Genomic DNA, 22,204 nt, shown 5'->3' on the forward strand with positions numbered 1-22,204 from the left:
TATAAAATTTATTTTTCCAATACAAAGTACCAATTATATTATGCAATTTTTTAATTTTAATTAAATAATAAATTTTTTTATTTATAACTATAAGATCAATTGAATATTTAAACAAAGCAAAATTATTGTTGGCGCTAAGTCCACTATATTAACTTCATGACTCCTCTAGTTGATGTCTAAAACATTGAGATCTGCAAAAACTAAAAATTGATCATAAATATTGGGGATCCCATCAACGATGTTACCTAAAATAAAACAAATTAACAAAATTAATTATTTCAACAAATACAAAAATTATTTTTAAATCTTTGTTTGACCATTTTTCGCTGAGATATGAACAACTGAACGAAAAATAACTTTTGTTTCTTTGATTATTTATGTTTGATGAGTTGATGAGTATACAGTGAACAAATTCAAGTACACTTACATATAAATTTTTTCGAAAGCTTGAATAACTTATTAATATTTCCTAGTATTCAATAAACAAAAAAAAAAAAGTTTATGGACAACTCAACATCAATTTCAGAAAGTACGGAGAAATTCTTTCTTTAGTCATAAAAAATCCATTTCAACTTTATAAATATTATCAACAGTACCGATGTTTATCATTTGTTTTTTAGTGCTAACGTACTAAAAATCTATATAAATTGAAAAGTCGATTTCTGAAATTGATAGAGAAAAAATTTCTAATCAACAAATATTTTATGAAAATTGTAATTATTTTATAATAATAATATAAATTGTTTTTTATACTATATAAGTATGTAAAATAAGATTGTAGAAATCATCCCGTGAATACTTTTTTGATCATTTGAAAAAGATTCTGTTTAACCGATTAACCAAAAACTTGAAATGTTTTAGTCTACTTTTGAAACGAAGAAGTAATTTTTTCTTTAATCGATGTTGAGCATACTATTAATCCTTGTTTTACAAACATATGAAGAAGTACTCATAGAAGATTAAATCAAGTTTCCCAAATCCATCTTTTGTTCATAGTATGATCATTAACTTATAATATATTGTTGTAAAAAAATCGATTTTTCGTTTAATTACCAAGATTTCAGTGAAATAATAATCATAAAAAATCGAAAAAAAAAAAAACTTGAAACTACAAGTCAGGTAGAATAAATCTGAATATTTTCTTCGATAGCTTCAGTTACTTTTGAAAACAAAAAAAATTGCAAAAATTTCTCTATTAATTATTACCTGTACCATTAATAAGGTGATTATTCAACTCTGGATAATTTTGGGAATTACGATGGAATGCATGTAAAAAATGACTTGCGCATGCAAGAAAGTTAGGAATATCCAACGACTCTGCGTCGTATAAGTCCCAAGCTTTTATAATTTTGAAATTCGTATCGGTTGTGTGACGCCGCGCTGCCCTTGTTACATTCATACCATTCTGGAGAGATGCGTACTCTATATGAGTGACGGCTTGTAACTCAGTAAGTTTTTCTGAAAGAATTAAATTAGAAATAAAATTATGTGAAGAATCGTGTACAAAAAAAAGTAATGCTTGTGATTAAATAACATAGATTATTTTTTTTTCGAATCGAGTTTGATCATTCTAAGTAAATGAAAATCATAAAAAAACTTTTTTTCTTCAGCCTATATTTCTATAATGCCATAAAAATAAATCTTGTATAAAAATATGTATAATATGTATACCCAAAGCAAAATATTGGCTCAAGACTTGCAATTTTTATGTCGTTGAAGATATTTATTACCGGGAACTGCAGTATAAAAAAAATATTTAACAACATTTGTACAGTTGCTACATGCTTGATAGTTATTGTAGGCCAATAATTGGAATGTAACATATTTGTGTAAGTTTCAGTACCCAATTTAATTTTTTTGTCGGCAGTATAATAGAAATTACAAGATTTGAGCCAGAATTTTATTTTGTGTAAAGAAATAAATATAAGAAATGTAAAAAAAAAATTTTGCCTTGAAACAACAAAATTAAGATTATTATTCTGAACAAAAATTTAAGTTATACAATTCCTAACTGTCTTAAATAAAAATTTTTCAGCAAGTTCAGTAATTATTATTATTAATAATTAAAGATAAATACAGTGTGTAGAATGAATTTCATAACTTGTCAAAATAATATAAGAAATTAAAGTTTTAATTTCGTTGTTATTGATAATGGGACTTTTTCAGAAGTTATGTAATTTTAGATTACTTTCGAGGTTTTTATTGTTTAAAAAATTTATAAGAAATTCGAATTTTACAATTTAATTTATAGTTGAATACAAAGTAAACGTCATCAGTTACAATTATTTTCAAAGTAAATTTAACTGTAAACTTCTTTTATAAAATAATTGTTTTTGGATAAGAAACACGTTTAAATGAAAGGTCTATGAATCATTCAATGATTTAGCTTTCTAAAAATGATTTATTTTTATTTTTACTTATCAGAAACAGCATTTGATAAAATGCGTAAAATTACGGCAAAAATTGTAAGATTTCTCAATTTCTCAAACGCTAACGCAAATACTAAAACTTTTTTCTAAACTTGTTGCATCATATAATATTGTCATAATGTCAATTTCAACATTTAATTTATGTAATGAGAGGTCTCAATAAAAATATCAAGTGATGTTTGTATCGATAAAGGGAATCAAAATGGCCATTTTTCTTTGTTAATTTCCTAATGGTTTCGGAATTTTTTTCATCTTAATTGAAATAAATCACTGAAAAGACTAATACATATTCTTATAAGAAATTCAACGCTTTACAAAAAAGTTCTCTAATGATTCTTTAATAAATTCAGTCCTTTATAAATTATTAAAAGATTACTTCATATCAAATTTTCTGATATTTTCATTACTATGCGTAATTTGATTATTTGATAGGAAAAAAAAAGTCATTTGTTTTGGGTATGTACATACATCCTCTAGTGAGTATGTATAATTTTTTACGATCCAAGAATTCGATCATGCTTTTGTTGTAAAAAGAATGTAAAATTATTAGATTAATGATCCGATTAAAATCGGTTAATTTGTGCGAGAGATAATATTGCGAAAGAAAAAGTAATTTAAAAATATTTCATGCAGAGTTAATTTTCATTTGGTTTTTATAAAGAACCAGAAACCGATGGAATCACACATAAAAATATGAACGATCAATTTTCAATTTTTACCAGTAAATTGCCATATTGAAGGATGTACACCAAAACGACCTTTAGCGTTTTTGTGATAACTTTCTGTAAAGTTGTCCGTCCGGTGATTATTGCGATAAACACTCCATAATTCTGGTGGTGCTCTTTGCATCCACTGATCGTCAAAATACAATATAAATTCTTGTAATATGTTTAAGATGGGTAGAGGTGTATTCTCACATAACCATGTGAATCCTTGCCTTGCAGCATCGGGAGGTAACAAAGCCAATGCCATAATTTTTCGAATAATAATTTGTCCATACGTCCAATTTAAAATTAACTCATGCAGCTGAAGCTGTTTTAATTTTTAACAATAGACTAAAAAAACAAAGTTGATATAAATTATATATCGAATAATAATAAAATTATATATCGAATAAAAATAATAATATCGAAGAAACATTAAAAAAAAAAATAATAAAACATTTATTTACAGCTATAAAAAATATTGCAAACAATAAATATTTATACTTAATAAATTTTTATATAAAACTTACTTGGCAAAAATGGAAAAAACATCCACTATGATTGGCACGAGGATATAATTCATTAATTGGTTGTTTTAGTCCAGCTTCAAAATCAGTCATGATCATTTCAGGATCAATGTGCGGTGCCACAACATTCTTAAAATAAGACAATCCTGTTTTATATGACAAAGCAGATTTTTTCTCCATCAACATCCAGCAAAGTGGTAAAGCCTTTAACAATAAATAAGAAATTAATTTTATATCGTCAGAAAATGTAGATATTTTTCGAACAAAAATATATTGGTGAATTTCATCTTCATATGTTTCAAATCAATTTCGATCAATTTTTGGTATTTAAGAAAATTAAAATTAGTAAGTTGATAACTTAAACGATAATAAATTTCATTTTCACGACCGCAAATTCAAATTAAAGTGTAAGGTTAACGCCAATTTGGTATTTCTTTCTCTGTTTATTAATCAGTTGAAAATTGTCAGTATCTATCCGAGTATTAAGTCTATCCTCGCAACTCTGGAAATCGAATTTTGAAAGAAAAGAATAATTTAAAAAAAATATAAGTAGGGCTTTGGAGTATTCCTCATGTTAATGTTCGCTGATAGGGAAAAATAATAAAATTATATATAATATTATTATTATTATTAATATTTATATTATAACGGTTTAATATAACTTATAATTTGTCCTTAAAGAAAAACTTCCAAAGCCCTATATTTTTTAAGTTATTCTTTTCTCTTGATGAATTTTCGAGAGTTGTGAAAATACACAAATTACTCGGACTAATACTAACTGTTTCCAGCAGACTAGTTTTGAAGTATGGATGGAATTGCGTTGACTATTCTTGAAGTATTTCTTTCTTCTTTTATTAATTTACTAACGCTACCATAGTTGATACTGTTGTTTAAGTCTACGTAAATGACTGAAAATTTGTCATTGTCTTGAGTATTATAGATGATTGTTTTTACATGCTGAAATTATGTAAAATATACTCAAATTATTACAGTCAAAATACTATAACATTTGAAATACAAAAATTAAAAACTGAAGAGCTGTAACACAGTGTAACTTTTAAATTTACATACTCAAATCACGTAAAAATAAACCAAGATATTTTTTTAATTTAAAATATAGGATTTTTTTTTCTAATTAACTTCCTGCATCACGTTATCTTTTACTAGTGTTATATTACAATGAAGAAATAATTATACGATATGAAAAAAATCAAGTTATTCCATTATCAAAAACGGTATATGGGATGATTTTATGTTACAGAAAGATATCTAGACACAATCTATTTATTCAAATAAAATTTTTTGTAAAATATTTTCTTGAACCAAGAATTATATCTTGGCTCAAGAAATTCATTTTCTTCAAATTGGTATTTTTGGTTCAAGATTTTTGCTCTCGAGTCAAGTTAAATTTTTTATCAGTGTACTAAAAAAATTACACGTAATATAGTTACTTTTTACAATATTCCGAAATATATAAAAAAATTCCTTATATTTATCAAATCAGTCATTGTAGTATTTTTTAAAACCATTATTAATCAAAAAATCATCTATTTTAATCTGAAATATTAATAAAGCCTTTCATCGGTTTAACGGTCATTGACTTAATAAAATTTAAATGAAATTTTTAATTTTTAGCGATAAATAATTGTATAGAAAAAAAAAATTGAAACAAAAACGTCAGATTCATTGATCTTATAACATAAATGATACCAAGGAAAATTCTTTCCGCGTGTTTTTTTTTTTTTTTAATTGCGTCCAGAATATTTCTGGACAAAAAGTAGCCTTTTGACTAGTGTATGATTTTGAGTTTCTGAGAGAAAAACTTTCGAGATAATTAATTTTATTTCTTTCACTGATAACTCACCTTATGATCATTAATGAGACCGAGAATTGTGAAAACTTGATAAGTTTTTGGCTTTTTCGGCGTTATCTTAAATGTTGCGTCCATAAATAACGTCTTTACATTCACTACAGTTCGTAAGAAATCGGAATTATATAATATCGTCAGTAATTTGCCATTAGACATTGTTTGCGTAGACGCACTCAATTGACCTTGCGAGTATTTAAGTAATTGAGCCCACTCAGGCATGTTTAAATAATTGGCATATTGTTCTAGATTATTCGGTATTGGTGGATGACGCGGCCGATCTCTTCGGCGCCATCTTTCCATAAGCGGCTGCATTTTCGCCCATGTGAATTCCACTGCTGCTTCATGTTGCCTATAAGAAAGCAATTTTATATAATGAGTATGAATGAAATAGTTATCTGATATAATTTTGAAGAAGTGGTATCTATGAGAATGTTCATTCGCATCATACGCATTGTATTTATATTGCACAAATTTTGTTATTCAAAGTTGAAATTTGAAAAATTTTAAGAAATATGTAATCGAAAAAATGGTTTAATGATTATAGTATATACGGAAATAGTGCTGATTGTTTCCTAAATGTTATAAGGGTCCTTAACTATTATTGCGACAAAAAAACTGTCAGATATAAACGAATAAGAATATTCGTATCTGTATGCATAAAAAGAAAATTTAATTCAAATTTATTATGATGGCACTGTATCACTGGGAAACATTTGAACTGTAAAAGAAATTACTATAGTCTAACTCAATTTTTATTATATATCTTATAATAATTTTTAACTATGAGTTTGGTATAATTTTTTTAAGTCAAATAAATCTCAAATTTTATGCAAACTTAATCTAAAACTAACATTTTTATGATCTTCATCAAAAAAATTTTTTTTAATTAATGTTATTTTTTGTTAAATTAAAAAAAAACTTCAAACGCATTTGACGACGTTTGAGAAATAAGAACAGTAATTTTAGGAAAAAATCCGATCACAATATACAAACAATAAGACTATTAAACAGAATTTAACAGAAAATAACTTGTAAATTAAACAATATTATAAAATAAATGTGTGTGTGTGTGTGTGTGTTTGTGTTAAAAAATTAATTATTACAATTAGAAGAACTTACTGAACACTGATATGATCGTAAAGAGCTCTGATAGATCTATAAGGGCGTATCATTGTTGCATCGTATAAAGATTTTTGAAAAGTCGAAAATTTCTCCAACAACGGATTATTAGCATGATTATGGGTTCTAGTCAAAATTGGTGTACCATTTAGCATTTTTCCATGAGCAGGACAAGCATTACTTCGATGTTCACAGCATTTTATGTAACTGTAAAATATAATAAATGTATGTAGAAACATAATAAATATTAATAGATTAACAATATATATAAAATAATAGATTTTTGCAGTAGTGAGCCATTGACAAAGAAATGTCTGTTAATTTTAATCAATTTTGTTTTTAGTTCATCACTTGAATATTCAATACTTATAAATGCTAATAATAATAAGAAAAAAATTTTTTTAATTCTTTATTCTCGAAGTGAAGAACAGTTATAATTACCGATGCAAAAAAATAAAACTGATATCATTTTAATTTTTCTAAGATAATAATATCATTAAAACTAGTAATTTAAATGTAGATAAAATAATTTTAATGAAATTGCATCTATAAATATTATAATTTTATTTAGATACATTTTTTCGAAATATTCCTTTTATAGTTAAAAACATGTGAGAAAGCGACACAATAAGTTATGAAATATAAAGACTTTTTAAAGAACTCTTATTTTAAAATCATTCGATTGCAAATTCCTTCTCTGGCAATTAATAAATTTGCATTGCTTTAGTGATATTGATTTCATTTGTTATAAAATTTGCATAAATGAAAACGTTTCTTTAATTTTCGTTGTAAATAGTAAATTATGAAAAAATTGTATTAAAAAAAAATTCATATTGGATTTTTTATATCATTTATTTATTGACGCAAATGAAGACATTATGTTTGTTAACTAAAGTTCCGCTTTCCTTTAACTATAAAATTCAGTTCCTCGGTGATCCAGAATTATTTTCTTCGGTAGCCTAAGCTTCTTTTTAATTTAAGTGATAAAAATTTACGATACGGCATCGCAAAAATTACGATGTTTGAGTTTAGGTCCGGCATTAAAATATTCTATACTAAAAATTACGATGTTTTAACCGTAATTTTTCATACAGTTTTCTTTCCGTGTGGTTTTACCCCAATATCGAAAATCAAGTAATTAAATAATAATTTTAACTGTTTATAATCATTTTTTTAATATTTCATTGGCTTAAATTATTAGTGAAGAGAAAATTTTTCTTCTAAAAATCTTAGTTTGCTCTTCTTATAAAATTTATAGTATTGTACAGATTGTAAAGAACTTAATCTTCATTGTTATCACTATCATCGTAAAGTTAAACAATACTTAGTCCATTTGTACTTTCAATCATTTCATTATATTCTAAAAAAAATATAATAAACTTAATGGTACACGGAGAAAAAAATATCGTTAAAATGACTATCCAACGTATCTTCAAATGACGTTTCCTTTAAATAACGATCCAGTTGTCTGATTGAAGGATTCATTTGTTTCACGTAAGCATACAGAGAATAGCTCTTGTAAATATATGTAGTTTCGTTAACGTAAGGATCTGTATAGTTGAGTTAACTAAATGTTATGCCTAAATGACACGGAACGTCATTTTGACTATCCGCTGTATAGCTGAATTAACTTTACAGAATATATCTCTAATCAGTAAAATGAGTATACGGCGTATAGTCAGAATAACGATACGTATCCTTTATTCTAACGATATTTTTGCTCCGTGTAACTAAAATAAGAAACAAATATGTTTAACTGAAATTTATCGACACTGATAAAAAATTAATTTGACTCAAAAGAGCCTTAATCTTAAACCCAGAATACCTTTTTGAAGAAAATAATTTTCTTGAGTCAAGAGACTAAATTCTTGAGTTAAGAAATTATTCTTAGTCTAAGAAAATTTTCTTGAGACAAAAAAATTTGAATTTTTAATGAAAAATTTATATGTAGTCGATATTTTACTTGAAAATTACCATTATCATGTAACACAGTAATTAGTGCCGTTTTGTATTGTAAACACTACTGCTCTTTGTTTTTCTCCGTGTATGTTGCTAAGAGTTTGAGGAGAGTATTCATTTGTGCACATATTTTTTTTAGGAATGTTCACGAAATTGAATACTTACCTGATTAAATTTCTTCGCACCCCATATTATCGGCATTTTATTATTTTAGAGACACTGAACAAATTACAAGCAGTTACTCATATTGAGTATAAGTCACTATTGAATGGAAATAATGTAACGAGACCAGCACATACGCAAACGTTGGAAATAAACGAGAAAATTACTGAAGCATGGCAGCTGTACGAAAATAATATATTGGATATTTCACACTTTTTGGCATATGTCAGTAAATTTTTAAAAGCATTTCATCAAAACATCAATGATAGTTTTGATGACTTGGAAGTGAATGTTGCTGGTATTGATAATTTGATACAGTATATTACATTGCAAGGGCAAGAAGTTAAAATTCTTAGACTGCGCATCATGCAGGCATATCAGTATGGCACGCTGTTTTACTATTTAATGATCAAATGAAAGTTGTCTCAAAATTGATAACTAAAATAAAAATCTACATTTCATTTCAAAACATAATTAGAATGTTGTAGATTAATTTTATATCTAAGCATACATTTTTAAATAAATAAATCATAAAAATTATAATTCGTCCTTATCTGTCTCTTCCTATGCATAAGCATTTAAATCTACGCCAATATAAAAATTATTATGAAATGAAAAGTTACTTTTTTATGTTTTTCAACAATATTCTGCTATTGAATAGTAAAAAGGCGGGCCATACACCAGTTTAGCTCGTCGTATGATAAGTAAAAAAATAATATTATTTCAAATAATGTAATTTTTAAACCCAAAGATGAAATGATATTTCATTTTACATATATCAGGATGATTAGAATAACGATGAGTAATACCATTCATGCTTAAAAATGTTAAATTAACCCTTAAAAATGTTGAATAAAAATGAACTTTTGGAAATTTGTCGTTTATTGTCTAATTAAAAAATATTGGATATCAATAAATAAATTTACCTAAATTGCTAAAATTGCACCTATAAATGATATATAATGAAAATGAGCCACTCTATAATAAATATGTAGAATAATATCAACTAAGTGTACATTGTGTGCGCAAGCGCACAAGTAAAAGTTTATTACATGATAATTTTATATTCTACTATTCTTAACCAATCACATTACGAATAAATGTTTTACGCCTGATATATTTTCATATTTTCCATCTGAATCATACGAGTGGATAGCAAAAGACACCTTCAGCTTTTTTGACAATCTACATGTGTCAATTTTTCGAATTTTTTTTTTCCCAAAAAAAAATTTGAAACTCGAAAATTATGATTGTTTTTTTAGTTTGGAAGTCGATATAAATGCAAAAAAAATTTTTTTCAATTAAAATTAAAAAAGAAAAATTTAAGATTTTTTTAAAATCTACATTTGTCGATTTTTTATTTTTTCTAAAAACAATTTAAAATTTTGACATTTTCTTCGTTTGGCAGTCGATATAAATGCTGAAAAAATTTCCTCAATTAAAATAATCAAAACAATATTTAGATTTTTAAAAAATGTACATATGTCGATTTTCTAATTTTTTATTTTTTGGAAAAAAATTCAAAATTCGAAGATTTTGATCTTTTTTTGTTTCGGCTTTCGATATAAATGCTAAAAAAAAAATTTCTCAATTAAAATAAAAAATGAAAATTCAGATTTTTTCAAAATCTACAAATGTCGATTTTTTATGTTTCCTAAAAACAGTTCAAAATTCAAAGGTTTCAACATTTTTTCCGTTTTGGTAGTCGATATTAATGCTAAAAAAAATTTCTTTAATGAAAATAATAAAAGAAAAATGAAGATTTTTTGAAAATCTATGTCGACTTTCTATTTATTTTTTAAACAACTTAAAATTCGGTTTTAATTTTTTTTTTGTTGCGGCAGTCGATATAAATGCTGAAAAAAATTTCTCGATTAAAAAAAAAAAGGAAATTGATTTTTTTTTATATGTACATATGTCAATTTAAAATATGAAGATTTTGACATTTTCTTGTTTTGGCAGTTGATATAAATGCTGATTAAAATTATTAAATTAACTTAAGCTACCTTAAGCAGCATTAAAAATTTTTTGTTAACATTTTGTAAACTTTAGTTATATATTTTTTATTTTATATTATGTATCTTAATTTTATTTCCAAGTTAAATGTTATTTATTTTTAACTTCTGGTTTTAAAAAAAATGACTTAAAAGTCAACATTTTTGTTTGTGCCACTTGAGTCGTAGCACAGAAAAAAATCTTTCTTATTTCTAAGAAGCTACTATCGGTTACCCCTTCTTTTAATATCAATACCCCTTTTGTTTTCGATGTACGGATATGCCACCTTTCATAGATGTTGCGTGCGCATAATTCACCGACCACGAAAGGGGTATTCTGCCTCTGCCCAAGATCTAAACGCGCGCGTGCCACTCAGTGCAGCCAGATCGTGGGTAAAAAGTTCCCCCACTTTCCATTACACTCCATGCTATTTTGCCTTAGTGGGGGTCGTTCTACCCACGATCTGGCTGCACTGGTGCCACTCAGTCTTTGTCTTAAGATCCTACAGTTAAGAGTGTATTTCTCGTTTGCTGAAATATTTGTTATTTTTTTCACGTCAGATAATTTTAACATTTTTTCAATCAAGAAGCAAAATTTATTTTTGGTATGTAATTCCATAATAATTATTTCACAGCTGTCAATTTAAAAAAAATTTTTTTTAACTAAATAAATTGTAATAAAAAATTTAAGAAAACGGTTGACTCTCAAGGCCATCCCGGCAACTTCCCGCTAGTTTCATGCTTAACCGCTCAAAATTCCATTTAATACTTTTTTAATAACTTTTCTTCCTATTGTACATACGAAAAGCTGAAAAATATAAATTTCTTATAAATCGGTAGTCATTTTTCGGGATGTTAGGTTCATTACCGTTTCAAAATTAATAATAAAAACTTAAATACAGTGTCCCCATCTTAAAATATTCTAGTTCTCTCCAATGAGCCACAAACAGAAAAAAAAAATTTGTATATCAAGCAGCATATTGGATATGAAAATAATTTGTATGAAATTCATACAAAATTAATTTCATAATCGTATATATTTAAAATAGAAGTCGTGACACTTGAAATAAAATTTCATTGAGCTAGACAAACATCTAACAATTTTTAGAAAAATACTTTTATAAAAAAATTTTTTTTTAAGAAATTTGCAAGAAAAAATTTTAAAATACCTTGATGGGAATTTAAAAATATTTCTTATAAAAATTTACTTTTGAAAAGTGTCTGCTTTTGTTGAGTCGCGTATCTTAACATACAAATAATCTATGAATATTATCCAACTATGAAAATACAAAATATTTTTAATTTATATTTTTCAAAAAATAAAAACTATCATTGTTCGTTAAAATTCTATTGTTTATACACAGAAAAACTGCCTGAAATACTCTAACAACTAATGTTTCAATTTATTCTATGCTTATTACTTTTATAATACTTGTCTTCAGTCATTTTCAATCACTAATGCTGATATCACCTTTAAAAAATTCAATTATTTTCTTCGAGAATTTAATTTAATATTAAAGATTCTTAGTATTAAATTTGTTTTAACAGTATATTATGAAATAAAAATAATTTAAACTAACAATCACAAGTAACCTGCTTTAACTTGCACTCGCGTAACGCTTGCCTTCCGTACTTAACTTAAAACTAGCGTCTTTTGTTTGGTATGAATACCACCATCCATCGATACACCAATGCGTAATACTTAGTTTCTTCACAGTACTTACACATGTATATAAATGACACAGGGTGTCGCAGAATAAGAAGCAACTGTGTGCTACACTATTATAATGGGACGTCGTAGTCAATTAAACACATATATGCAATATATAATTATTATACTCTTAGAAGTTTAAATTGATATTAAAAATTTCTATTATTTATATTATTTTAACAATATTAAAAATTATAAATGCACAGTTTAAATCAACAATCACAAATAACCTATTTTTTCTTACACTCACACTTCGTTAACCTTCCGTATTTAACTAAAAATTCTTCGATTGTTTAGTGTTATTAATAATAATTCAAGATGATCCAATTTTTCAAACTAATATTCTTAACTCAAGTTAATTTTTTTATAATTGTAATAAGCTATTCGGTTTTGGCAAGATTTACCCCCTGAAATTTCTAACTTTCTAGGTTTAGAGTCTTTTAAGACGAGAGTATTCGATTTTCTCATGAATCTCGAACAATAATATAACAAAATATTAAGCTGGTTATTAAGATTAAAAACATCATATGCACTTGATTATTATGTAAATTCTATATTTTAAGCTATCATGTAAATTCTTTATTTCTTTTATCTATATTAGGGTGGGTCAAAAAAATCGAATAATTTATTTTTGACTTTATACTCTGAAAAATAGGTTCGTAGACACCTAAAAAGAATTCTCTCCAAGTATAAGCTCTTAATTATAACGGGAAGGTCCTCCGCTTTGCGGGTTTCTATTTTTTTCGAATAATCAGATAAAAAAATTTATATCTCGCTTCCAACTGCTTGGAAAAATATTCCGTGGCATAGATTTTGTGAGAAATTGAATGCTTTACAAAAAAGATCTCTTATGACTTTTTCAAAAACTCAACCGATTAAAAGATATTCATAGTTGAAGTTTGGCTATTTTAAGGAAAATATTCGTTTTTATTATGAATTTTATAAGTCGATGAAAAAAAATTATTTCGGATTGCGGAACTCATGATTTTGTAGGAAATTTACTGCTCTACAAAAATGGTCTCTTATGATTTTTTGATTAAGTGAAGCCGTTACGAGATATTCATCGTCAAACATTAACGAATATCAATATTTCCAGTTTTTGATCAATAATTCGATAAATTTTAATTTAAACTATGAGTTTCAGGAAAATTTACATAAATTTGAGTTTCGATCGATAAAGAAATGTTATAAACAATTTTTTTAATATTGTTTTCAGTCTTGAGCTTGTTTGATTGCATTAAAACAAGAAATTAGAGCATTTTTTTCGACATATAGCCAATGATTAGTTTAATTTGAAGTGAATGACATATTTCTTTGTCAAATTTAATATGAAAAGTATTGAATCAAGTGAGAAACAACCAGTATTTAACTTTTTTATAGATAAATTTTTTATTGAATTATCAATTGCAATATAATTGTCTATATTTTTAACATAACAGTACGCTATTACTATAAATAATTTCTTTTATTACAATTTGGGAATGTTTTTGATGTTCTTTGACAACTTGCAATAAGTACTGGAATTGTTCTTCATTTTTGTCAAGCATTGATTATATTCACTGACTAATGCAACAGCTCGCTCTGCTGAATCATTGACAACTTTTAGTTGTTGAAAGTATTCTTTATTTTCGAGATAACTTTCATTAGTAGGCCATAATTCAACATCGACATCAAGAAAGTCATACGGTAGATCGAAGATTTTGAAAAGATTTTAATGACTTTTTAGACACAAAGTCACTCAGAGTTCTCTGCGCCAATGAATTCAAATCTTTTTAGCAATTACAAATCTTTTAGCTTTAGAATCTGTACCTTCACGAGTATTAGCAGCTTCAACAATACGTTTTTTTACTTCTAATGGAACGCCATCGTCAAACAGTGATAAAATGGCAAGTTCATCGCTCAAATACCATAAGTGCGAAATCATTTTTTCACACGTAGCTGAAGAAATCAAAGGATTGATATGTTTGTACTCCAATAAATTTTTCATAAACTGCAAGTCATGATAAGCAGCAGTTGTTGCAGAAGTTGATGAAAACCAAGCTTTTAAATACAATGTGACTATAAAAATACAGAAATGACGAAGACCATGCAATTCTTTCTGAGAGAGTTTGAATTCATCTCTGAATAGATACATTTTCAAACTATAAATGGCCTTAGCCATCCATCTAGCATGATGAACAGCACCAGGACGTTTGAAAGAAATCTTTTCTTGAGGCATTTCTCCAAGGAAAATCAATGATAATTCTAATAATTCTTTATCTAACTTATTATAACATTTCTTTATCGATCGAAACTCAAATTTATGTAAATTTTCCTGAAACTCATAGTTTAAATTAAAATTTATCGAATTATTGATCAAAAACTGGAAATATTGATATTCGTTAATGTTTGACGATGAATATCTCGTAACGGCTTCACTTAATCAAAAAATCATAAGAGACCATTTTTGTAGAGCAGTAAATTTCCTACAAAATCATGAGTTCCGCAATCCGAAATAATTTTTTTCATCGACTTATAAAATTCATAATAAAAACGAATATTTTCCTTAAAATAGCCAAACTTCAACTATGAATATCTTTTAATCGGTTGAGTTTTTGAAAAAGTCATAAGAGACCTTTTTTGTAAAGCATTCAATTTCTCACAAAATCTATGCCACGGAATATTTTTCCAAGCAGTTGGAAGCGAGATATAAATTTTTTTATCTGATTATTCGAAAAAAATAGAAACCCGTAAAGCGGAGGACCTTCCCGTTATAATTAAGAGCTTATACTTGGAGAGAATTCTTTTTAGGTGTCTACGAACCTATTTTTCAGAGTATAAAATCAAAAATAAATTATTCGATTTTTTTGACCCACCCTAATCTATATATTAGCTATACTTATGTGAAGTATAATTTTATATGGATCGTTTGTACCATTCGGCTTTGCGCCTTGGCATTAAAACAAAATAAATAAATAAATAAATAATAAACTCATTTACATGAGTCGTGACGGGTGATAACGTACAAATTCGTATAATTTAATGAATGAAATTGTTGAGCATTTTACATTTAATAATTAATAACATCTCAGATCGAAGTTTTACCAAAAACTAATAGCATTAAATGATTTTTTTCCAACGAGTATTTGAGCTTCAACAGCTTGAAAATGTATTGAAAGCGATGGCTTTTAGTGTGAAAAAATTTGTTATTAATATAACATACAAAATAATGTCAGTTACGTCGATTTTCATATAAGCGCGAGGAAACATTTTGTTTTTTGCTAGCAATGGTGTATAACGCATGCGCATTTAGTCCATAAAAAAAGAGAAAGTAAAATCAGAATGAGAAGTAGGTTGATATGAAAACACAATGATAGTAAAGATAAATGTTACAGGCGTGTGTAAGCATGTAAATATTACATATATTACGCAAAAAAAATCATCTATCGTTGTTATTCTTTAATATTTAAATATGAAAATATTCCTTCTCAATGGTTACACTAAAAATATTGCAAATGAAATATGAACAACAATTGGTTTACTGTTTTTTGCATATGAGAATTCTATAATAATATAAAAATCGTAAAAAAATAAAAAAATAATCGAGTGTTACAATTCTTACTTTATTAATCATCAGAATAAGTAACGATTACTTTTTTTTAGTCATTTGTTAAAGTAATTAAAACAATATTTTTTTGGGGATGGAATATTTTTCTCAATGTTGATCTAATAAAACTTGCCTGTATATAGTTGATTGATCGTTTTTAAGTAATATATTTTTCTCATCATACCTGCACTAAGAATTTCAATTTTCGGCCCTGTCTCGAGGGAAGAAAGTGAGACTTTACTTTACAAAATTATATATAAAAACAAATAATCATGGATGGACAAATAATTTAAGTTCAAAGTTTAATATATATGAATGTTTCTTTTAAATACAAGAAAACCGCAAAGTTGGTGCATATATAAAGTATACGTAATGATGCATGCAAGTTACTTTAAATAACAGCAGAATATGTGAATTTTTATCAAAAAAATTTTCGTCTTGAAGTTATCCATAATATATAATATATAATAAACAAATTCCATTTTCAAATAAAAGTAATTTTTTTATAATTGTTTGAAAAAATGGCTGTAAACAATCGATGGTCCAAAATCTCTCCAAAATAATCGCGATGTTCAGTTTAAGCGGGTCATAATATGTAATGAGACTTGCTTGTTCACTGAACTCTAAATTTTACAAAAAGCTAATGTCTTGTCTAAATCATACACTGAAAAAAGGTTTACTTAAACCCAGAAATTATGTGGAAACAGATTTATTATTTTTGAACACAAAAACTTTCGTGAATAAAATAATTTTCCTAAAATATAGTGAAAGTTTTTACTTCAGCCAAGAGAAAATTTGTTTTCCTGAATATTTTCTTGGGTCAAGAAAATTCATTCTTTGATAGTAATTTTTTTCTGTCAATTGGATAATGCTCCATTATTGAAAATTTGTTAATATTTTGAATACATTTTGATATTTATATATTACGAAAAAAGAACACACGAAAATGTGCGCCAGCTGTAAAAAATTGTAATATTAAATACAACTAAGTTTTTTTTCTAGTTTAAAGAGCTCAAAGAGTGCGTATTCTTTAATTTCAAGGTATTGAGCATCATTGCCTCTATGCAAACATATAATGTATAAATATACAAGTTGAGGTGAATAAACTCATTTCAATTCATAAAAATTTTTCTGAATATTTTTTTTCTCCGGTGTCGATTACTCTCAAATTTTTATTAATTATTATTTGTTTTTTTTTTTTTTTCATATTCAAAGGTTTTCAATTTTTTAAGATTTTATGGCTAAAAGAAATCGTAGCTCTTATATTGAGTCCTTACCCGACAGGGTTTTTGACGGATACGTTTATCGCCAAGGAAGACCTTTAAAAGATGGTGCTAGGTATGTATTAAGTGACTATAGCAATAAACTTTTTAAGATTAATATATATATATATATATATATATATATACTTTCGATAAACAGTCTGAGAATATTAAACATAAGTTTAGAGTAAAAATGTACGGATTATTTTCATTAATAGTTTAGTCGTGGATTTATTCTATAGTATTTATATTTTCATAGCCGGGCTGAATAAATGATTATCTTCATCATTTAATATATTGGTTTCAAACGTTTAATTTGTTCCCGAGCTGAATCGGATGCTTGCAACGCTCAAGGTACATTGTCTGCTACTGATGATTTTTCCTATGTAGAAAATAAAAGTGTACATTCGCATGAGCGAGATCCAAACAGCGAATATCAAGCACGGTTTATGCGTGATTTATACATCGCAACAAAACATGAGTTTCGAAATCTTCAGAAAATTTATAATGAAATATCATTAATGTAAGTAGCATTTTTTATACATAGCAGATTTCTTTCATTAATTATGTGTATTAGATAAAAAAATTGAATGTAGTTAAAAATGAGTCTCCCTGATAAAAAAATGTTGATTGAGGAACATTCATTATTGTAAGATTTGAATTTTTTTTCAATAATTTCAATTATTCTGTATGTATATATAGATATACCATTTGCATGGCGTTAATTTTTTCAATCAATATTTTTAATCAGGGCTAGAACAAAAATATTTATTATAAAAAAATTTCACTGTTTTCAATTAAGTATTCTCAATTTTTAATTATGTAAATTAATTATAATCCAAAAATATTTTATAGAATACAAATTTTCATATTTAATTTGACATAATTAAATTCTTTAGAGTAATATTCTTTATTACAAACTTTTTTTTTTTTTAATAAAGTTAATTTCTTTATCGGTGTAGTAACAGAAGATTTGCTGTATCAATAATAATAATAATAATAATAATAATAATAATAATAATAATAATAATAATAATAATAATAATAATAATAATAATAATAATAATAATAATAATAATAATAATAATAATAATAATAATAATAATAATAATAATAATAATAATAATAATAATAATAATAATAATAATAATAATAATAATAATAAAGTTCGTCGCCTGGCGGCAGAACTTCGAAGGCGACATCACACACTGAACAAGAGTACTCTTCTTGTCATCAAAGAAGAGTCTCTTAACAGGTTGCGGGCTCTGGTGGCTTCCAAAAAGTCACTAGAGTAAAGGCTGAAGCGGTTGATCGACAACTCTTTGTTTCGATCCAACCCTTCACGCTTTCTGTCACCTAAGACCGCTGTTCCCGAGAATTATCCATCATCTGAGCGAGTGGAAGCCTTTTGGAGTGAATTGTACGGAGATCAACCAAACGTGAACCCGGATACTCCAGCTCTGCACGACTTCGAGGCATTCTGTCGAGAACACCGACGGCAGGATATCGCCGAAGAGAGCCCTGCAGTCAGTGTGCAAGAGGTTCGTAAAGCCCTGAATGGCAGCAAGAACTGGGCTGCCCCGGGTCCAGATGGCATAAACATCTTCTGGTGGAAGAAATTTTCTTCTACACATGCTCATCTGGCCCGGATTTTTACATCATACATTCAGGGCGACGAACCAATTCCTGACTGGCTGGTAGAAGGGCGAACCGTACTCATCCCTAAAAAGGGTGACTTGTCCGACCCGAAGATGCTTGCTACGTGGCCTCCAAGCGGCGCATCGCGGGAAACGCAGACCATAACATCAGGTCTGTAGGCGAACGACGTAGCCCGTGCAGTGGGCCAACTACCCACTGCATGGAAATAACTGAGTTACCACAAGATACCAACTCAGAAGTGCTCCCCACAACCGGTCCTTTTCGGATGAGGACCATTCATCAGGTGGGAGGAGCACGCCGGACCCGATGAATGATGACGACCCTGGCGCCTTAAGGACTTACTTTAAGTGGACGGAGGAACTGAGAGTCGATCTCTTGGTGTGCTACCAACGTAGCGAGCCGGGGGTGAGCGGCTATATGGCCCGGATGCACACTCTTTGGAGTGATATGCATCCGGAGCTAGCGCATTTTACGCCCAAACACCTGCGTAATTATGCCGCTCATCTTCGGCGAAATAGAAGATCGCTTGTGCCGGACAGAAGGCAGTCTAATAGACTTTCCTTTCCGGCGCAACTACACCAAGAGCGACGCCGTTCCTCCTTGGACAACAACAATCCCTTTGTAGGACGGCAAGTAAGTATATCTAAAAAGATAACTTACTCCCAACAACAGCTTGACGCGGTAAACGAAGATCTCCGTGCAAACATCCTGGAGGATTCCACCCTGCTCACTGTGAGCCAGGTTGTGTATGGTGCAGCAGTTTCGGCTTTTCCGAGAGAGAGACAATGTCTCTCGATCGAGGCAAGGTTGAAACAGCGCATCTCACAACTTGGCTTGAAAATTGACATGTCCGGAAACAGGTCTCCCGCATTCAGTGTGTGATTGAGTACGACACAACTCAAACACCATACACGCCCCGAATTCGGCGCATTGCTGCTGAACTTCGGTGGCGTCATCACACACTGAACAAGAGTACTCTTCATGTCATCAAGGAAGAGTCTCTTAATAAATTGCGGGCTCTAGTGGCTGCTAAAAAGTCATTAGAGAAAAGGCTGAAGCGGTTGGTCGACAACTCGTTGTTTCGATCCAGCCCTTCACGGTTTCTGACACCAAAGACCGATGTTACCGGGAATTATCCAACACCTGAGCGGGTGGAAGCTTTTGGACTGAGTTGTATGGAGATCAACCAAACGTGAACGCCAACACTCCAGCTCTGCACGACTTCAAAGTATTCTGTCGGGAACACCGTCGACAGAATGCTGATGAAGAGAGCCCTGCAGTCAGTGTGGATGAAGTTCGTTCAGCTCTAAATGGCAGCAAAAATTGGGCTGCCCCGGGACCAGACGGCATTAATGTCTTTTGGTGGAGGAAGTTTACTTCTACCCACCTCCATCTGGCCCGCATATTTACATCATACATTAGAGCTGACGATCCGATTCCGGACTGGCTTGTAGAAGGGCGAACCGTACTGATACCTAAAAAAGGTGACTTGTCTGACCCTAAGAATTTCAGGCCTATCACCTGCTTGAATGCGGTTTATAAAATTTTTACAAAAATTTTAAATAACCGTATCTTGCAGCAGATAGAGCCTGTATGGCAACAGATATATGAACAACGTGGCAGTAAAGAGGCCTGTCAGGTTGCAAGGAGAACCTGATAGTGGATCGATGCGTCTTACAAGATGCGATCTACTATCAACGCAACCTGTCAATGGCTTGGATTGACTATCGCAAGGCATTTGACTCAACTCCACATGAGTTGATTTTATATCTACTCAAATGCCTGGGAGTCAATCCCGAAATAGTGGAATGTATTCGGCGTACAATGCAGCTCTGGCGAACGCGATTTCACATTGGAAGTGGAAACGCATTGCACGTAACCGGAGTTGTAGAGTACAAACGAGGGGTCTTCAAGGCGATTCCTTGAGCCCTCTGCTGTTTTGCATTTCACTGCTGCCTATATCTGTTGTTCTCCGTAAAACTCATGGGTACTCTGTGGGGCCTCCGGGTGATCGAAACTATTCGATTACCCATCTGCTTTACATGGATGATCTGAAGTTGTATAGCGCTGATAAAGATCATCTACAAGCGGCCCTCAACATCGTAGCAGAGTACACACGAGATGTCGGAATGTCTTTTGGGTTGGACAAGTGTGCGGTCGTACATCTGGCGAGGGGTAAGTGCTCTGATACTGGTGATGATGTCGAATTAGTGGATGGGAGCGTCTTAAGCCAATTAGACGCCGGGGAGTTGTATAGATATCTAGGAATGGAAGAGCACCGCATGCATGCGGTCTCTGAAGTCCGAACAACTCTCCAGAGCGAGTATGTTAGGAGACTCCGGAAAATTTGGTCCTCCGAACTTTCCGGCAAAAACAAAGTCTCAGCTACTAACATGCTCGCTGTCCCAGTCTTACTATACTCTTTCGGTGTCCTGAAATGGACCCGAAAGGATTTACGAGATCTCGACATCAAAACCCGTAAGATCATTAATATGAATCGGAGCATGCACCCCAATTCATCAGTCGCCAGATTATACCTCTCCCGGTCCATCGGTGGGAGAGGTTTGCAGAGTTTGGAGCGGCTTCACGACCGTTTGGTCCTGGGTTTAACTCACGAAGTTGTCAATTTCACTGCAGACGAGGATGACTTTCTTATGCAAATTGTACATAAACATGAAAATGCGCATAAGGGGTCATTCTTGTATAAGGCAGCAATATATGCGGCAAGAACCCTTGGTCTTGGAGAAATAAACGCTCTTATGGAACTCCGAAAGGAGGAATTTAAGAGCGTCATCAGGAACGCCGAGGAAAAACTACTCCTTGGCGAACTGATGGACAAGTCCATGCACAGCGTGTTCTTTAAACACGTGCGTGATCATGGCTTGTCCATCCAGCTGACGTTTTCCTTCTTAAAGTCAGCGGGCCTGATGTCCGAGACTGAAGGGTTCATATTTGCCTGCCAAGATGGTGTCATTAACACTCTTGAGTACCGTAGCAAGGTGCTCCAGGTGCAGCTTCCGGACACGTCCTGTAGGAGGTGTAGACAACATCCGGAGACGCTTATGCACCTTTTGTCGGCATGTCCAGTGCTGGCGAGAGGTGCATATATCCAGCGTCACAATGCTGCCCTGAGAGTACTGTACTACTATCTTCGTCATTGCTACGGTATTGACGTGACACCAGTGCTGCCTTATTTGCCAGGAGATATTCCCCAGGTTGTTG

The 22,204-nt window shown here is 29.8% G+C and overlaps 3 protein-coding genes across 4 annotated transcripts in view; 1 reads left to right on the plus strand and 2 right to left on the minus strand.

Annotated features, from left to right (window-relative positions):
• Positions 1-3,469, minus strand: LOC141532114 (uncharacterized). Of its 2 annotated transcripts, none has more exons than XM_074250291.1 (3): positions 3,149-3,469; positions 1,213-1,458; positions 1-200 (listed from the first exon to the last, which is right to left on the minus strand). In XM_074250291.1, the coding sequence occupies exons 1-3, from the start codon at positions 3,399-3,401 to the stop codon at positions 166-168; spliced, it is 534 nt and encodes a 177-aa protein (XP_074106392.1). In that variant the 5' UTR covers positions 3,402-3,469; the 3' UTR covers positions 1-165. The 2 variants fall into 2 exon arrangements, with proteins under 2 accessions (XP_074106392.1, XP_074106391.1); XM_074250290.1 differs by having other exon boundaries at positions 1-245; positions 1,207-1,458.
• On the minus strand, positions 3,467-12,402 carry LOC141532051 (uncharacterized). The gene is made up of 5 exons (XM_074250209.1): positions 12,345-12,402; positions 6,650-6,856; positions 5,525-5,879; positions 3,664-3,864; positions 3,467-3,484 (listed from the first exon to the last, which is right to left on the minus strand). The coding sequence occupies exons 2-5, from the start codon at positions 6,802-6,804 to the stop codon at positions 3,467-3,469; spliced, it is 729 nt and encodes a 242-aa protein (XP_074106310.1). The 5' UTR covers positions 6,805-6,856; positions 12,345-12,402.
• Positions 11,275-22,204, plus strand: part of LOC141532061 (uncharacterized) — a 19,722-nt gene continuing 8,792 nt past the window's right edge. Inside the window, exons 1-2 of the mRNA XM_074250220.1 lie at positions 11,275-11,369; positions 17,277-17,399. Of these exons, the coding sequence (XP_074106321.1) occupies positions 17,299-17,399 (101 nt within the window). The 5' untranslated portion in view covers positions 11,275-11,369; positions 17,277-17,298. The remainder of the gene's footprint in view (positions 11,370-17,276; positions 17,400-22,204) is intronic.

This window comes from Cotesia typhae, unplaced genomic scaffold (assembly GCF_013202065.1).
Source record: "Cotesia typhae breed Kobodo isofemale line unplaced genomic scaffold, CoteBio_Ctyphae contig_56, whole genome shotgun sequence".
Taxonomy (NCBI): Eukaryota; Metazoa; Arthropoda; class Insecta; order Hymenoptera; family Braconidae; genus Cotesia; species Cotesia typhae.

Coding starts and splice junctions, on each gene's coding strand:
- LOC141532114 (XM_074250290.1), bottom strand. CDS start 3,401: ATGGCATTGGCTTTGTTACCTCCCGATGCTGCAAGGCAAGGATTCACA. Junction 1,459..3,148: donor TTCAATATGGCAATTTACTG/GTAAAAATTGAA, acceptor TAATTCTTTCAG/AAAAACTTACTGAGTTACAA. Junction 246..1,206: donor TCACCTTATTAATGGTACAG/GTAATAATTAAT, acceptor GTTTTATTTTAG/GTAACATCGTTGATGGGATC.
- LOC141532051 (XM_074250209.1), bottom strand. CDS start 6,804: ATGCTAAATGGTACACCAATTTTGACTAGAACCCATAATCATGCTAAT. Junction 5,880..6,649: donor TACGATCATATCAGTGTTCA/GTAAGTTCTTCT, acceptor GCTTTCTTATAG/GCAACATGAAGCAGCAGTGG. Junction 3,865..5,524: donor GTCTCATTAATGATCATAAG/GTGAGTTATCAG, acceptor TTATTGTTAAAG/GCTTTACCACTTTGCTGGAT.